The 17781-nt window shown below is 41.1% G+C and overlaps 1 protein-coding gene and 1 pseudogene across 4 annotated transcripts in view; both read left to right on the top strand.

The window, feature by feature from the left end:
* Positions 1-7762, top strand: part of LOC144091820 (uncharacterized) — a 15913-nt gene extending 8151 nt beyond the window's left edge. Inside the window, exons 2-4 of one of the 4 annotated variants that reach the window (XR_013305880.1) lie at positions 523-677; positions 2306-2576; positions 7187-7534. Coding sequence is in view for 2 of the 4 variants with exons in the window: in XM_077624472.1 (XP_077480598.1) it covers positions 523-677; positions 2348-2576; positions 7187-7584 (782 nt within the window). In the remaining 2 variants the exon portion in view is untranslated. Of the gene's footprint in view, positions 1-522; positions 678-2302; positions 2577-7186 lie in introns of all 4 variants that reach the window. The other 3 variants (XR_013305879.1, XM_077624472.1, XM_077624473.1) reach the window with 3 other exon arrangements.
* Positions 7762-13046, top strand: LOC144091822 (uncharacterized; annotated as a pseudogene).
* The last annotated feature ends 4735 nt before the right edge of the window (positions 13047-17781 follow it).

Genomic DNA, 17781 nt, shown 5'->3' on the forward strand with positions numbered 1-17781 from the left:
CCACCGTTTTAATCATAATTTTTCTTCATTAGACTCTTTTGCATGCATACTCTGATTGATACTCATTGATGAGCAACAGTGAAAAAATTTACTCAAAAGAATTCACTTTTTTACTTCCAAAGTGGTGAAATGATTAATAAATTGCACACATTTCATGTATTTTTACTTTTGAATTCTTAGTATGGCTCTCAAGGAATAATGTTTGAAAATATGAATTGTTTATGGCTCTCTTTGTCAAAAAGGTTCCCGACCCCTGCTCTATAGGAAACCTGACCTGTAAGTACCCTAAAAATGGCTAAGAGGTGATGCAAAATGAATTCTTTGTTTGACCCTCACAACGAAAGTTAAAGTGAATCCTGATTGAAATGTGATGGCGAGCAATTCGATTGGCCAAGTTTTGTAGTAGATGACAAGTGAAGAATGAGTAGTAAATGGCCCTGGAGAAATATTTCTTAAGTGGTGAATCATTTTGGGGACACACGATTGCAAATAAAGAAATCTGATTTAATCTTTCTGTTTCAGATGTCAGTCAAGTGCATCAAACTGAGCACCAGAAGTTGGCTCCCATGAAAGATGAAGACAATGAAGAATCCGAAAGCATTAAGGAGGAACAAGAGGAGTATTTTATTACAGTTGGGAAACTCCATATTGAGGAGCAGCAGCGTCCCCTCATAAAGGTAGAGGAAGTCCCTCTATATCAGTGGTTCCCAAACTATCTTACCTGACGCCACTGTTCCCTCTAAGCTGCGCGTGTGCGCAATTGCGCACTACTCTCGTCTTCTCTGCGCAGCAGCAATCATATGGCGCGCAGTAAAAAAAAAAATCAGATTTTTATTTTTTTTATTTATTTTTTTATTTTTATTTTTTTAACCCCTTTTCCCATGATGGCGCCGTTTAAGCGGCAGCCAGTGGCAGTAGCTCTGTCCACTCTTATGTTTTTCGTGTTTTACAGCATGTTTTACATGAAAAATTAGAGGGAACATTGACATGCACCTGCTTGTGGCAGGTGTGATACTGGTGTGCCCATAGCGAGCAATGATGATGTCGTGACCGGATGATTTGCCTAAAGACGTTTCGCCGACGGACGTTTGACAGACGGACAGGTCGCCGAATGAACGTTCGTTCAAACTGCGTTTAATGATTAAATACAAATACTAGTATTTGTTAGTTTAATGATTAAATACAAATACTAGTATTTGTATTTAATCATTAAACGCTGTTTTCAGCTGGATTTGACCGAATTTGAGAGCATTTTGAGCCGTTTGGCGAATGGACGTATATGGACATTTTTTTGCCTCCATCGCGACATCATCGCGACATTTTACCGAGGAATTCACTTCCCTGGACTCGGTTCTAATGTCCAAAGAGCTCCAGTATTTGTATTTAATCATTAAACGCTGTTTTCGGCTGGATTTGACCGAATTTTAGAGCATTTTGAGCCGTTTGGCGAATGGACGTATATAGACGTTTTTTTGCCTCCATTGCGATATCATCACAACATTTTACCAAGGAATTCCCTTCCCTGGGCTCGGTTCTAATGTCCAAAGAGCTCCAGTATTTGTATTTAATCATTAAATGCTGTTTTAGGATGGATTTGACCCGATTGCTGTCATTTTACGGCTCCGTTCTGCTACATCTGCCCGCCCAAGAGTGCTTATTCCCGGACTGCCATGCCCGCCCAAGAGTGCTTATTCCCGGGCTGCCATTGATGGTAGACTAACATTGATTTTTACTATAATTTGGACAACACCGGCGGCGGGCCGGATTAAAAATCCTAAAGGGCCGTATATGGCCCGCGGGCCGAGGTTGAAAAACTTGTACACACACGATCCGGGGGCGGGGCGAGCGCGCAAATCCCGTTTCGGCGAAACCTCCGTTCGGCCGATTTAACGTTCGGCGGAACGTCCATTCGGCGACCTGCCCGTCTGTCAAACGTCCGTCGGCGAAGCGTCTTTAGGCGAATCATCCGAGTACCGATGATGTCGCTCACACTGGTACTCAGTGCGCTCAGGGAGGTTGACTTTCTGCTCAGACCAACGAAAAATTAGAGGGAACATTGCCTGACGCCCCCCTTCTTGCTTCCAGTAGACCCGCACGCCCCTCCTCTCACTTCCTCTTTTGCTCATGTGAACTTATTTTATCGCATTTATTTCTTAGCATTGTTCAGGAAAACAGATCTCTGTTAATAGAAAACAGGTTGGACCGTTGGAGTGACTGCTATAATCATATTTTGCATGTATTTAATGGCAGATATTAGTTCTTTGATTTTATTATTCTTATAATCTATTTAAACATTTTTTAGCAGATGACTTCACGCCCCCCTTGAATTCTCTTTACGCCTCCCTAGGGGGGCACGCCTCCCAGTTTGGGAACCACTGCTATATATGTTAAAGAGGAGGGGATAGATGTCCCCATGTGCACTGTTGAGCCCTTGAGGAGTGAAGATGAATGTCCGAGTGGGGCCAGCAGTGGGGCAGAGCCTCTCAGTTGCAGCAGCTCAACAGCAAGTTTCCAAGCAGACAACCTCGCGGCTCCACCACCAGTTAGCCGCGACGCCACATCACACTTGCAATTCCGTGAGTATCAAATCACTAACATAGGGAAGAGCCTCAGGGTGTACAATTTCAATAATACTACCGTATTTTCACGACTATTCGGCGCATTGTATTTTAAGCCGCAGTGTCAGTAATGAGTGCAATTTCTGTATTTTAGACACACAAAGCACACACCGTTTCATTACACGCATATATATTATATATGGATGAACATCAAAACGCAATAGCGCTGGCTACCGGAAGCAGCCTATTTCCGGGTTCCGGTGCGCAGTGACTGCTGGGAAATATAGTTCTTGCACGCTATACCCACACGCTAAAAACATGTTTTAAAAAGGCAACGGAAGCAAAACTGAGTTCGGTTGTACTTTATTTAGACATTTTACAACTTACTCACGTCATCATCACCCACAAATCCCTCAAAGTCCTCATTTTCTGTGTCCGAATTATACAATTGCCCAAACAAGCCTTCCAAAAAGCCGGGTCCCCTCTCTTCGTTCTCAGAGTCACCGTCATTTCCATCAATCCATTCAAAAATCGTAGCGTAAGAAGCCCGGCGCTGCCTGCCACTTTTCGTGAAGCCAGGCATGGCATATATATTATTTATGGATGATTATCGAACCGTAATAGCGCTGTCTACTAAAGCAGCCACAGACGCTATTTCCGGTGCGCAGTGACTGCTGGGAAAATAGTCATTTTGTCAATACACCCAGGTTGACGGCTGTGATAACTTTGCACTAATATTATCAATATACTACAACGGCGAACACACTAATTTGGTGCTACATGTACCAAATGCACGCTACACCCGCACGCTAAAAACACGTTTTTAAAAAGGCAACGGAAGCAAGACTGAGTTCGGTTGTACTTTATTTAGCCATTTTACAATGTACTCACGTCATCATCACTCTCAAAACCATCAAATTCCTCATTATCTGTGTCCGAATTGAACATTTGTCCATCGAAAACGCTGAGTTTAATACGTTTGTCCAGGCGGCCACAATTCATTCCCAAATGGTAGCTAGCTAGTAGCTAGCATAACTATTCCAAGGCTGTCTTCCATGGTTCGCAACTGTGTTGATGCCAATCGCCAGGCCTCAATACGTTCACAAATGGTAGCTAGCTAGTAGCTAGCGTAACTAGTATTCCAAGGCTGTCTTCCATGCTTCGCAACTGTGTTGATGCCGATCGCCAGGCCAGTCCATTCACAAATAGTAGCTAGCTAGTGTTGATGCCGATCGGCACCCACAATCCATTGGGTGTATTGACAAAAAAACTACATATCCCAGCAGTCACTGCGCAGTATTTTATCTACGGGAAAATAGTAGAGTCGGGGGCTGCTTGCCATAGTTGTCCTATCGACGGATTTATTTCATTTTATCGTTATAACAATTTTAGTATTGGTCCATCTATAAAGCGCACTGGATTATAAGGCGCCCTGTCTACTCTGGAGAAAATTTCAGACTTTTATGTGCGCCTTATAGTCGTGAAAATACGGTATTTAAAATATTTTAATATTGTAATATACGACCTACGTCGTTACAAATGCCCCATAAAAAAATAAAGGCTTAGGCCAGCATATGGGACTTGTGCGGTCAAACAACGGCGCCGTGCATGATTACCATATTTTATATTCTCTTTTTTTTTAAGTAAGGAAACGTAGTTATTTTATACAAGTGAATAACAAGGAATGTTATTAAAAAATTAAAAAAATTAAAATCAGACTTAGGCTTGTCGTCATCATTGACTAGACAAAAAACCTAATTGTCATCATACCCAGCTGCGTATGACGAAATTGAAGGTGCTTCTCCACGAAGTGCACTTTTCTCAGGCAAGAGTTCAGACTTGCTGGCAATTTTGCCGTGATGGATACATCGCATCACCTCCCGAGCGCAACCAGCTCCCGGCGACTGCGAAGGATTGCCTCACCGATGCCAACAAGAATAAAATGGATCACTTACCTCCCACTGTCTTCCTTACTTACCTAGTCAGCCAGCAGGAGGCAGATCGCCGCCCAACGTCCTTCATCTATCCTCACCCCGAAGTTGTTACACCGAGGGGATTGTGTGTCGTGCTGCTGCAGTTTAGAGTCCTGATGGCTGTGGGGAAGAAGCTGTCCTTAAGCCTCTTTGTCCGTGCCTTGTGAGACCGGTAGCGCCTGCCAGAGGGAAGCAGCTGGAACAGGTCGTGACCAGGGTGGTCCGGGTCCCCAACAATGTTCCGAGCTCTGCTGATGTAACGAGGGCTGGCAATATCTTCCAGTGAGGGCAGAGAGCAGCCGACGATCCTCTGGGCAGTGTTGATCACTCTCTGCATGGCCTTTTTGTCTGCTGCCGTGCTTCCAGCGTACCACACTGTGATGCCGTATGCCAGGATGCTCTCCACAGTGACTTTATAGAAGGTTACCAGAAGCTTAGTGTCCAAGTTATTCCTCCTGAGTACCCTCAGGAAATGGAGTCTTTTCTGGGCCTTCTTCACTACTGCCGTGGTGTTTGTGGACCAGGAGAGCTTGTCCGTGACGTGGACCCCCAGGAATTTAAAGGACTGGACCCTGTCTACACGAACTCCATTTATGAGGAGTGGGGCCAGATCTGTGCTCTGTTTGCGGAAGTCCAGGATTATTTCTTTAGTTTTTGTGTTGTTCAGTGTGAGGTTGTTCATCAAGCACCACGAAGACAGTTTGTTGACCTCGTCTCTATAGGCCGCCTCATCCCCTTCTGAGATGAGTCCGACCACAGTGGTGTCATCAGCAAATTTGATGATGTAGTTGGACTGGTGGGTTGGTGTACAGTCATAAGTGTACAGGGAGTACAGAAGAGGACTCAGTACACAGCCTTGAGGGGAGCCAGTGCTCAGTGTAATGGAGGAAGAAAGGTGGGAACCAAGTCTAACAGTTTGTGGTCGGTTGGTTAGGAAGTTCTTTATCCAACAGCAGATGGAGGAGGATAGTCCGAGGTGGGAGAGTTTGTTAGTCAGAATGTCCGGGTTCATGGTGTTGAAGGCTGAGCTATAGTCAATGAAAAGCATCCTCACGTAATTCCCATGGTGTTCCAGGTGTCTCAATGCTGTATGTAGAGCAATGGTGATAGCATCCTCAGTGGACCTGTTAGCTCTATAAGCAAACTGGTGAGGGTCAACTGAGGGAGAGATTGTATTCCTGATATGGCGGGCTATCAACTTTTCAAAGCACTTCATGATCACAGGTGTGAGAGCAACAGGCCTATAATCATTCATGCTGTCGATAGTTGGCTTTTTGGGGACAGGAATAATGGTGGCAGATTTCAGGCAGGATGGAATGATGGATTGTTGCAGGGAACAATTGAAGATTTTTGTGAAGACTTCATTACTGACTTAAGTTTGTAGTTTCAAATTTGAAAGGCAAAATATGTGATAGTTATCGTGATAATTATCGATATGAGCTGATTTTTATTTTACCATGATCACAATTTTTGTTATATCGCCGGGGCCTATTTGAACGTTTTTACTTATAGTACCATGAGACATTACGTCAATAAAGCACAATCAAACTTAGTTTTGCTGCTGCTGCCTTTTTAAAAACATGGTAGTGTGCATGCTAGCTTATGTATCAAGGTGGCACTACCACACGTTGCGCCCATTGAGCTGAAGCGCCTTGTGTATGGGAAAAGTACAAAAATTGCACGTTCATCTGAGACTTTAACTCGGTGAACCATATAGGTTTGAAAATACGGCATATGTAAGATGCTTCAATAATTTTGGTCCACCCCCTCTATTACATCATATTGTACATAACTAGTGCATCATTGTCAAAGGAGTGATAGCTCTTCATGCAACTGTGAGCGTGCACATCAATGTTCCCTCTAATTTTTCGTTTGTCTGGGCAGAAAGACAACCTCCCTGAGCACACTGAGTACCAGTGTGAGCAACATCATCATTGCTCGCTAAATCTGACTTAAATTTTACCCTATTTTTCACGTCTGTCCTTCTCACTTCTCATTCAAATGACTTTTCTGCTGAATGTGTCACTTGATAGTTAAACTTGCATCTATATGCAATATTTTCCATCAGAAAACTTGCTAATAACTTAAGCTTCGCTGCGTGCTTTGCAGAGGAGACCTTTCTCACCCAATTTCACCATTTGTTCCACTATCTGCACACACTCCGACAGCCATTCCATCTTAAAAGAACCGGATTTCTTTTTTTAAATTGCCTTGTTGAGTGGCTCTGCCGCAGCCCGGTCGTTTCGCTGTGATAAAGGCTTGGCAGCAGCTCGGACGAACTGTTAGCTATATGCTAACCTGCAATACAGGTATAACGTGGAACTAACGCAGTCATGATAAAAGCTTGGCAGCAGCTCGAACGAACCGTTAGCTATATGCTAACCTGCAATACAGGCAAAATGAATAATGAATAAATAACCCAGCCAATTAATGTCATTAACATTTACTCATGCCGCGAGAGAAAACGCACGGGACATGAATCAAATCATATCATTGGCTAGACAGTGTTAGTCATAGTTTTATCTGAAATTACCGTTTCTTGTCGTTTGTCTGTGACAGGCTGTCACTCTGTGTTGCTTTGAAAAATGGTGCAGAAAAAAAACTGATGTGTTTATTTTTGTCAATTCAGGTTGGATTTTATTTTGTTTCTTGCAGGTTTCAGGAAATATCTTGGTCCTGAGTGTCAGGAACCAGACACTCCTGAAATTAAAGAGGAGGTTGAGCTCCCCCAAATCAAGCAGGAGGAGTCAGTGCCCCCTCAACAGCATAAGAGTGTAGAGCAACTTCCGATCAAAAAGGAGGAAGCAGAAGATCTGCCAGTCATGAAAGAGGAAGAAGATGTCACCAGAACAACTGCTGAACCCTTGAAAAGTAGAGGTGGTCTCGACGTAGCCAGAACAGAGGCAGAAGGATACCACTTCATTGCTCGTCCACCAGATAGTGACGGCATTGCATCACACTTGTTTTACAATGATGGTGATGCTAAAGATCATAAGGAAGCTCGCTGTGGTGACAGTCTCTTCAAATGCTCTGTGTGGCCAAACATTTGCTAAAAAGTACCATTTCGGAAGACACGAAAGAACTCACACTGGTGAAAAACCATTATCGTGCTCAGTTTGTGATCAAATCTTCACACAGAAGATAAACTTACAAACACGCCAAAGAACCCATACTAATACCATATTCGTGCTCAATTTGTAGTCAAACATTCACTCGGAAGTTAGGCTTAACAAGACACAAGAATCCACACTGGGGAAAAAACATTTTCGTGCTCAATTTGTGGTCAAGCTTTTAATAGACTGGAATACTTAAAAATACACGCGAGAACCCACACTGGTGAAAAAACATTTTCGTGTTCTATTTGTGGTCAAACATTCAGACACAAGCCAAATTTACACAAACACACAAGAACTCACACTGGTGAAAAAACATTTTCGTGCTCAATTTGTAGCCAAACATTCACTCATAAGTCAGACTTAACACGAGACACACAAGAACTCACACTGGTGAAAAACCGTTTTCATGCTCAGTTTGTGGTCAAGCTTTTAATAGACAGGGATACTTAAAAATACACACGAGAACCCACACTGGTGAAAAACCATTTCCGTGCTCAACTTGTGGTAAAACATTCAGAGACAAGGTAAACGTACACATACACACAAGAACTCACACTGGGGAAAAAACATTTTTGTGCTCCATTTGTCGTCAAACATTCACTCGGAAGTTAGGCTTAACAAGACACACAAGAATCCACACTGGGGAAAAACCATTTTCGTGTCCAATTTGTGGTCAAGCTTTTAATAGACAGGAATACTTAAAAATACACGAGAACACACGGGTGAAAAACCATTTCCGTGCTCAGTTTGTGGTAAAACATTTAGAGAGAAGGGAAACTTAAAAATACACACAAGAACCCACACTGGTGAAAAACCATTTTCTTGCTCGGTTTGTGGTAAAGCATATACCCAGATGGAAAACTTAAAAATACACATAAGAACCCACACTGGTGAAAAACCATTGTAGTGCTCAGTTTGTGGTCAAACATTCAAAAAGAAGATAAACTTAAAACACAAGAACTTACACTGGTGAAAAAAACACTTTCGTCAAGCTTTTAATAGAAAGGAATGCTTACAAATACATACAATAACCCACACTGGTCAATAACATATTTTTTTGGTGAAACGTTCACACAGAAGGGAACCTTAAAAGACACACAAGAACACACACTGATGAAAAAACGTTTTCCTACTCAGTTTGTTGTCAAGCTTTCTATACAACACAACACTGAGAAAGGCACACAAAAACCCACACTGATGAAAATTGTTAGATCTGTAATACAACTTCAGGAACAGGTCAAGAAAGAGTGAGATCAATTTAATAGGAAATAGGTTTATTACCAGACTGCAGGATGGGGAGAGAGCTCGAACAGCTGTGAACTCCTCACAGTCTGTTGTCCTTGCAACTCTCTCCTAATGAATAGTGGGTCAGTCTTTATATAGGAAAACAGGGTATAGTATAGTTTCTATGACACAAACCAAACTTTGGGCAGTCTGATTAATCAGTGTCAAGTCTCCATGACAACGACCAAACTCTGGGCAAAGTCAGATTAATCAGTGTCAAGTCTCCATGACAACGACCAAACTCTGGGCAAGTTTCTAATGACAACGATGTTTCTATACCTACAAAAACTGATACAATATGAACAAGCAATTGCCAAGCGACTTTGTCATCTTATCTTACAAAATATATCTTCATGCTCAGCTTGTGGTCGAACATTCACACAGGCCACCTTGCAAACACACAAGAACACGCATTAGTGAAAAGCTATTTTCCTGCCCAGTTTGTGGTCTATTATCCCAACACAAGAAAATGTTAAATAATCACGCAAGAACACTCACCGGTGAGAATCAATTTTGGTGCTCAGTTCTTGGCCAAATCTTCATAGAAATGAGATCCTTTAACCTCCTAAGACTCAAGAGGCATGGATTTTTAATTTGACTATTGATATTTTGGCTAATTGGGACCTGATGAATGTAAAAACAAAGAATTATTTTTTTACGTGATGTAGTTTCTGAGAAAAATGATGTCCACATCATAAGCGGACGCCAGGACCTTGTAGTCTAAAATTTAACATTGTAGTCTTGTAACAACCAAAAATGTGATGTCCACACATCTGGACACCAGGTCCTAGGAGGTTAAAAGACACACAAGAACCTACACTTGTAAGAAACACTGTCATGCTGAGATTGTGGCCAAATATTCACACAGAATGGACATCCAAAAAGCCACTTAAGAACTCACACAGGTGAAAACCCTGTTCCTGCTTAGTTTGTGGTCAAGCCATCTCTTTAAAGCAAAACTTAAAAATTCACACAAAAACACACAGGGAAAAAAATATGTTCAGTTTGTGATCGAACATTCACACAAGGGAAACACTTAAAGAATCACTTAAGAACACACACTCATGAGAATACTTTTTCCTGCTCAGTTTATGGTACAGCTTTTTCTGGAAAGGAATGCCTGAAAATCCACTTAACATCCCGCACTGGTGAGAAACCTTTTCCCTGCTCACTTTGAGGTCAAACGTCTACACCAGGGGTCCCCAAACCGGTCCTCGAGGGCTGGTGTGGATGCAGGTTTTTGTTCCAACCGTTCTAGCATAAACAGTTTGACCAATGAGATTTCAGCAGAAAACAAGAAGCACCTGACTGCAATCCACTGATTGCACTTGGAGGACACCAGATTGGTGAAAAGGTGTCCTCTTTATGGGTTGGAATGAAAACGAGCACCCACTGCGGCCCTTTGTGGAATAGTTTGGAGACCACTGGTCTACCCAGACGGGTTTCAGTGGGCTTGTGCGCTAGGCGTCTCTGGGAGAAATAAATTGGTGAATGGACACTTGCTTTACTAACAACAAGAACCAGGAGCCAATTAAGGGTAAGATGAAAAGTGTAATTACAATTGAAAAATGTGTGAAATTATTTACAATCCCTGCTGCCTAGTGTACAACACGCTTAAGGCTTTGTACCAAAGTAAAATTAAAGTGTCCCTTCAGAATAGGTGAAGAGTTGTACATAAAAATGCACTATTTGTTCTCGCCACCTCCATCAGGGAGTATCCAGATTCAAAATGCTCAAATAATTCAAATATGTTGAAAAAACATAGCATGTTACTGAAAGTTTAACCAATGTAAAATTGGACATTAATTGCATTTAAACTCAATTTGAGAATTAAGTTATTATCTTACACATGTCCAGGAACACCTGAGTACTACTCAAATACAAATCCATTGTCAAAAGCACACATTAAAATTAAAATAGTCTCATAACAGTACCAGGATAGTATGGGCTATATTTATATAAATTTGTAGTAGGGATATTAGTGTCCAAAAATGCAGGCCACGTGAGTGCACATGGCTCCTTGAGTATAGTTAGCACATTTGACTCACCAAGAAGCTCCAAATAAGGCTTCTCAACCTCTTGTTTCAAGGAATGGTGGTTTGCCTCGCTTCCCTATTCGTATACAATGGTACCTCGTCATACGACCGCTCGTCATACAAAATGCTCGTCTTACGGGGGAAATTTCGATCGAATAATTCGCCCGTTATGCGGTCAAAATTTCGTGTTACGACCAAGCCAGGTCTTTTTTGCATATCTTTCGTGTATAACAATATTTACGAGCACGGAACGATTAATTCAAACGAGTTCCTCCTCGAACCAGGAAACGCACAACGCGCATGCAAAAAGAAGGCTTTCTGGGTAATGAAGTGTACTCCTGCAGACAACACCCATAGGCAATGGCAACCTTTCTCAGAATAAAACTTCATTACCCACAATCAATACGTGGGAAGCTCAGCTATGTCATTTCCTATTGTTCTTTCTTTGGAAAGGTCCCGCGATCGTTTCTTAAAGACTATTTCTCGTTGGCAAGTGGTCGTGCGTTATCCTTTTGTGAGGACATTTGTGTGCATCATTTTGGGAATATTTTGAAGGCAATGCAACAGCAAACAGTCCATCGATAGCGAACGTGAGGCCGTAGGCGTGGCAAACCGCCAACCCGAAAAACGAAGGTAACAAAAGATTACAACAAAATTAGAATTAAGCTGTGTAAAGTTACATTAAACGTATGTTTGAGTGTCTGTATATATTAATCCAAGTTAATTTAAATTTGTTTGTTCCGTTTACGAGTGCGTTGTCGTGGAAAAAAACGAACCCCACCCCCCCACGCCCCCAAACGTCTCTGTCTCCCGTCGGCGAAATCTGCCCAATTTTAGTTAGATTAAACACATTTTATTACTATTAAACCACTAGTTATGTGGTACTTTGTTAATAGATGGCGAATTAGAAGAAATAAAACATTTTTTCCAATCCAATATCCTGTTTTGGGTGTTTTTTCAGAGGGCTGGAACGAATTAATTTGTTTTCCATTCATTTCAATGGAAAACGTCCGCTCGAGTTACGAGAATCTCGTCATACGAGCTCACTTCCGGAACGGATTAAGCTCGTATCTCGAGGTACCACTGTAATTATTTTAATATATTTATTAGACAACTTGGTATTAGCGGCCATAATGGCCAGCTAATGCTAACAATAGGTTTGTGTGGCTCGATAGGCCAAGTTTACCCAGTAAATCACATATGCAACTTCTCCATACAATCCCTAACTCATTCATGTTGATAAGGATGTTGTGACTGGTGAACGAGCAATTTTGAGGAATATTAACTGCAAAATATCAGAATTGGCTCGATAGTAATTAATCTGCACTTCTCATGGTTAATACTAGAAACAGGACCAACAATGCAATTAAATATTCATTCATTTCCAAACCGCTTACAATACTCACAAGGGTCGTGGGGTAAGCTGTAGCCTATCAGGGTGTCCTACGGGCACAAGGACACCCTGAATCAGTGGCCAGCCAACCGCAGGGCACAAGGAGACAAAAACACGTAAAACACAGTATAAAAGTAGCTCCCTTTTGTCAATACCACAAACCCATTTCACACAGACTGAAATCTCATATCCCAATCCTCCTTTCTCATGAATCGAAACCTATGAAATAAACTTCATATTTTCAAGTTGCACAACTCCTCATCTGAAACTTCAGAAAAGGACCCAAGAAAATCCTATAATTAGAATTTTCTGACCTTGGATTTGAATGAGGCATATAATACAGGAAAATAATGAATTAATTCGATGAGAATATTCAATCAAGCATTTGTCATGGGCAAGCATCGAAAGCTTTTTCAAACAAACGCTAGGGAAAATTTGGTTGGGTAGCGTGTGGATTTGGTCAAGAAATAATTTTCAATGATTGTATTTTTATTGTGTTATAAGATGAATATTGTTTTTGACTGATGTACTGTAGAATTTGAATTGCATTGTGTCTTTTTAGAAGTAGTAATGAAGTTCTGTTATTAAAAAAACATTATTGTGTCTTTTATTGATGTTAATGCAGGTTTAAAACGACCCTAATCCGATAGGTGTCCTTTTATCATAAGAATAAAAAATTAAACACGTGCACTCTCTTGTTATGCATTTTTTTCCCACTATTGAGTTTTTTCTTACAACCATATAACTGGAAATGGGCCGCATCAATATTGGGATTTGAAGCAAAATACAACAACTTTCTAATTTCCATCCCATCAGAAGGAATCCTGTCTAATAAATATAAAAATCATTTTTATTTATCTGTTGTGTAAAGCTGGAGAAAATTGTAAATAAAACTACCTGACATGGTGGGAGAATTAGACATGGTGGGAGAATTAGACTACTTGAGCCAGTCAAATGGAAGAAGCCCAAATAACCAAGTCTTCCTCCGTGTTAGGGCTGCTTGGTTTTATAATTTCCCCCCCCTGATGTCCTGTCTGAGTATTTGCCCATTGTGTTCAGCTGTCGTTTCTCCGCCCCTGCTCCCTCATGTGTTTCCCAGGTGTTCCTAATTGTCTCGTCAAACCATGTCAGTCTATTTAAACCCCACTGATTGTTACGTCATTGGTAGGATCGTCTGCGTTAGTTCCCTTGCCATGTGTCTGCGTTATTTCCCTTGCCATGTGTCTGCGTTACCTCGTTCCTTGATTCCCTGTGTTTTCCCAAGTCAGTTGTGGTTTTGTGATTTGATTTATAAGTCTTTGTTATTTTCCAAGATCCTGCCTAAGATATTCAAGTTTTTGATATGAGCACTACTTCCCTCGTCCTTGCCTGCTTCCCTGCGATTGGGTCCCATTCCTCGTATCCTCGCCTCGACATCTCCGCCATAGACGTAACACTCCTTATGTTATTACAGATTTTCTCAAATGCTATTACGTTTTGAAGAGAAATATTTCTTATAATCACATTTATTCTTTCATTGCTTTAAAATAATTTGTATCTTATTGTGAAATAATCTTGAAAGTAATCAAATAATGTTTCAATCTATGACATCAATATCACCTTCAATCCGTGTCATGCCCATGTCATAGAAACCATCCACATCACAACCATCGGTTTCAAAACCATGCATCTTTGTAATAGGGTATGTCCTTTGTTTATATGTTTGTATGTAGCCTTTAACATCATCAGTATCACCACCATCATCGGTGTCACTGTCGCAATGCATCTTTGTAACAGAGAATTTGTATGTCATGAAATCTTGCCCTAAGTAAAATATTCTCTATAGAAGTAGAGTCGTCGGACCCACCACCTCCGTACTCTCCTTCTGCAGAAGCTTAAAAATCTCACTCATCTGTCTCGGCGTGCTTTATTTGTGTTCGACCTTGTGAATGTTCATAGTGGACCGGACACTTATATGTAGGTTCTTAGATATCTTTTGGTTTGGAGACAACGTCTGTGGAATTTACGCTTTTACATAACTAATCCAGTTACCCAAGCAGGGGGGCCCAAAAGGATGGTTGCTCTGTTCCTGGCTATTGTGATCAGCAAGCGGAGTTCACTCCTTTTTGTTCTCAAGTCATCTCCTTAGAACAGGACATGACTTGAGTTACACCCACTTGTTCATTTGCATATGCTCTATATATTATACTGTATATATCTGCACTTCATAGTGAAGCTTTCAATGTCATTATACTTGTATGATTGAATTGAATTAAATGTGACTTGAATTTAATTTAATTGAATGCTTTTGTCATTATACAAGTATAATGAGATTTAAAGCGTTCATCACATAGTGCACAAATAACAATAACAAACAAACAGACAAATCAATAATCGATAAATAAGAAGAGCCTATCCCATCTTGGGAGTCAATCCCAGCTGACTTCGGGCCAGAAACGGGGGACACCCTAAATCAGTGGCCAGCCAATTGCAGGACACAAGGAGAGAAACAACCATTCACGCTCACGCTCATACCTAAGGGCAATTTAGAGTGTCCGATCAGCCTACAATGCGTGTCTTTGGAATGTGGGAGGAAACCCATGCAAGCCTGGGGAGATCATGCAAACTCCACACAGGTGGACCAACCTGGATTTGAACCCAGGACCCCAGAACTGTGAGGCCGACACGCTAACCACTCGCTCCAACGGGCCACCCTCAAGATAAATATTTGCTCGAAATTTTACTCGTATCTCAAATTGCCCGTTTGTCGGGGCAGTCCTATGTCAAGCTATTACTGCATTTTATTTTGAACATATTGTCGCAGATGCATTGATTCTCACTTTAGAACCTTGCTACACTCTACTGGGCTCTCATTGGCTGTCTCACAACAATCACTATCCATGTTTCAAGATTCTCTTACATACCTGTCAACCTTAGCAAAATGTTCCCCCTTATTAATGATTTCAATTCCCCTTACTATTTGTCCACATGAAAGAGAAAAAACACGCTGCACAGGAACTCACAGATGTAATGACGAGCGTGAATAACTGGCTTGAAAAATCCCAACTACATTTAAACCTATCTAGGACTGTCTGAACACCTGAAATTGATTGAATGCTTTTATTGTCATATTCACACAAGAACTGTTAGTGGTGAAACCGTTTTCCTTCTCAATTTGTGGAAATAATTCAGTCAGAAGAACACCCGAAAAACACCCACAAGAACCCACACAGGCGAAAAGACCTTTTCAAACATTCAGTGTGAGAGCAACTTTTTTTGCTCAGTTTGTTGCCAAAGTTTTATTACTAAGGATAGGAATTTTATTCTCATATTTGCGTGTAATTTTTGATTGTTTTCACTTTTTTACTTGTCTTGTTCAGTTGTTGTTGTTTTTAACTGGTACTGCTTTTTCTTTTGGTTAAGAATGTGCTCTCAAAGTGGATGAAAAAACTACAATGCTATTAAACACTTCTTTTTGTTAATATTTGAAACATATGACCAACACAATAATAGACTAAATACGTATAATGAAAAAAAATAATTTTCCTATTTGACTGGTTTTTGTTCCTTTTTCACAGACAATGATTTTAGGCCATTATCTTACCCGACATGTTTGGATTTATTACTTCCGTCTTCATCAGAGTGTCACTGCTGATGGTGTGACGCATCTTCATCAGTTCACGTTCCATGAAGGTGTGACTTACCAATAAAACTGTGGAATCTATAATTTAGATGTGACCAGAGTCTCATGTGTCTCATGTTGGTAACATTACTAAAATGTTACTCTGCCATGAACCATTTGGAAACACTTGCCAATCTAGTTTGGGCTATTTTATATCAGTTGTCATCAGAGGGCACATATTCTGGACCATTTGAAACCCTATTTGTCCAAATTCTGTCCAACGAGCCCAAGCAGGTTAAAAAAAGTAAAGTTGCAGCTAAAGTGTTGGCATGGCAACTCCAGTGATGTGAACTGGGTCAGACACTCAACACCATTTTTGTTCTGTGTCAGTTAGAGTACATCTCAATTGTCATTTGGTCAGCTTTGTGTGCTTTTGAGGAACTCGGAAGCCAAATCCTTCAAGTTTTTGCCATTTTGCACTGTGCTAATGAGCATAGAATTTTGAAGTGATCAGGCTTGTTCATTTAGCTTCAGTTTATTGTGTTTAGACATTGGAGAAAATGAAGAAGTTGTTTAATCAATGTATTTGAACTAGGCTCGCCTAGTACGAGCCCATGCACTTGACACAGTGGTTGCGGGTCCTGCACAAGCAAAATCAGAAGCAACGGTAACACTTGGAAGTGGGGTAGTTTTCTTCTACAAAAAAGGACCTGACTGTTAGAGACAGAATGGTTTCGATCCATTCACCTCTGGGTTATAGGCCCTGCATGTTTCCCCTGCACCACTCTGCTTCTTCTCACTTCAAGTTTCACAAGCTGACTCTCAAAACTAATTAATCAAAACAATCGAACAGATATCAGAGGTGCCAACCTCCGCCGACCCCATTTGAGGAGTAGCCTTGTCCCATTTCCAGTGTTTTCAGAGTGAATGCAATTCAGGCAAAATCGTTATAAAATGGAAAAAAAGCGTAGGAAATTTAAATCAAACATGTTTGTACATTAATTGAAATACTGCATTTTTGCAAACTATTGAAAAAGTACAGCATCATGAATATTAATTTATCTTTGTGTTTGGGTCCTTCTACGTGTGTTCTATGGTCAGTAATTCCAACGTGTCACGCTGAAGTCGCACTTGGACGTTGTGCAATGCGCAAATGTCGGTCCTTTTGGCGATGGCTTCAACATGGGATATTTCGTCAAATACCAACCACTTCTGCGAGTGTCTGGGTTTCGTATTAGAAGTTTCATCCAAAATGCCATCTATTTTGCACTTAACCCGAGCAGGCATATTGCTACGACTTACCAGTGCTGTGTGTTGGAACTAATCGATAAACATTCAATAACTTTGAATTAGATGAAGCACACAGAGTCGGCCATGATGAGGTTTATCTAGCTTCAGCTGAAGGAGGGAGTCAGAGCAGCCAGCGCCAGGAGCGCGTCTGACCTCCAGCCTGACCAGTTTGAACTCCCTGAATCCCCCAACAGGTCGACCAGTTTTATTGACAAAGGTCATGTGACATAGATACAAACTTTAGGCGGGAAACTATGAACAAATAAATGGGTGTGTCATGGTAGATGACGCGCCCCTAACTCATAGGTGTCACGGACGGAAATTTCCACTAGGTCATGCAAAATTCTATTCTAGTGACTACACTAAATAAACCTATTGACTAACAAAAAGCATAAGAATACATTCCATACTCCACATTTCCCCCCTGTAGTTACTTTGAAAGAATTTTCTTTAGACATCAATTTGTATCCCTCCCCTCCAGGTTCTAAAATACAAATATCATCAACAGTTACTTTCAACAGGGTATGGAA

This window comes from Stigmatopora argus, chromosome 17, assembly GCF_051989625.1.
Source record: "Stigmatopora argus isolate UIUO_Sarg chromosome 17, RoL_Sarg_1.0, whole genome shotgun sequence".
Taxonomy (NCBI): Eukaryota; Metazoa; Chordata; class Actinopteri; order Syngnathiformes; family Syngnathidae; genus Stigmatopora; species Stigmatopora argus.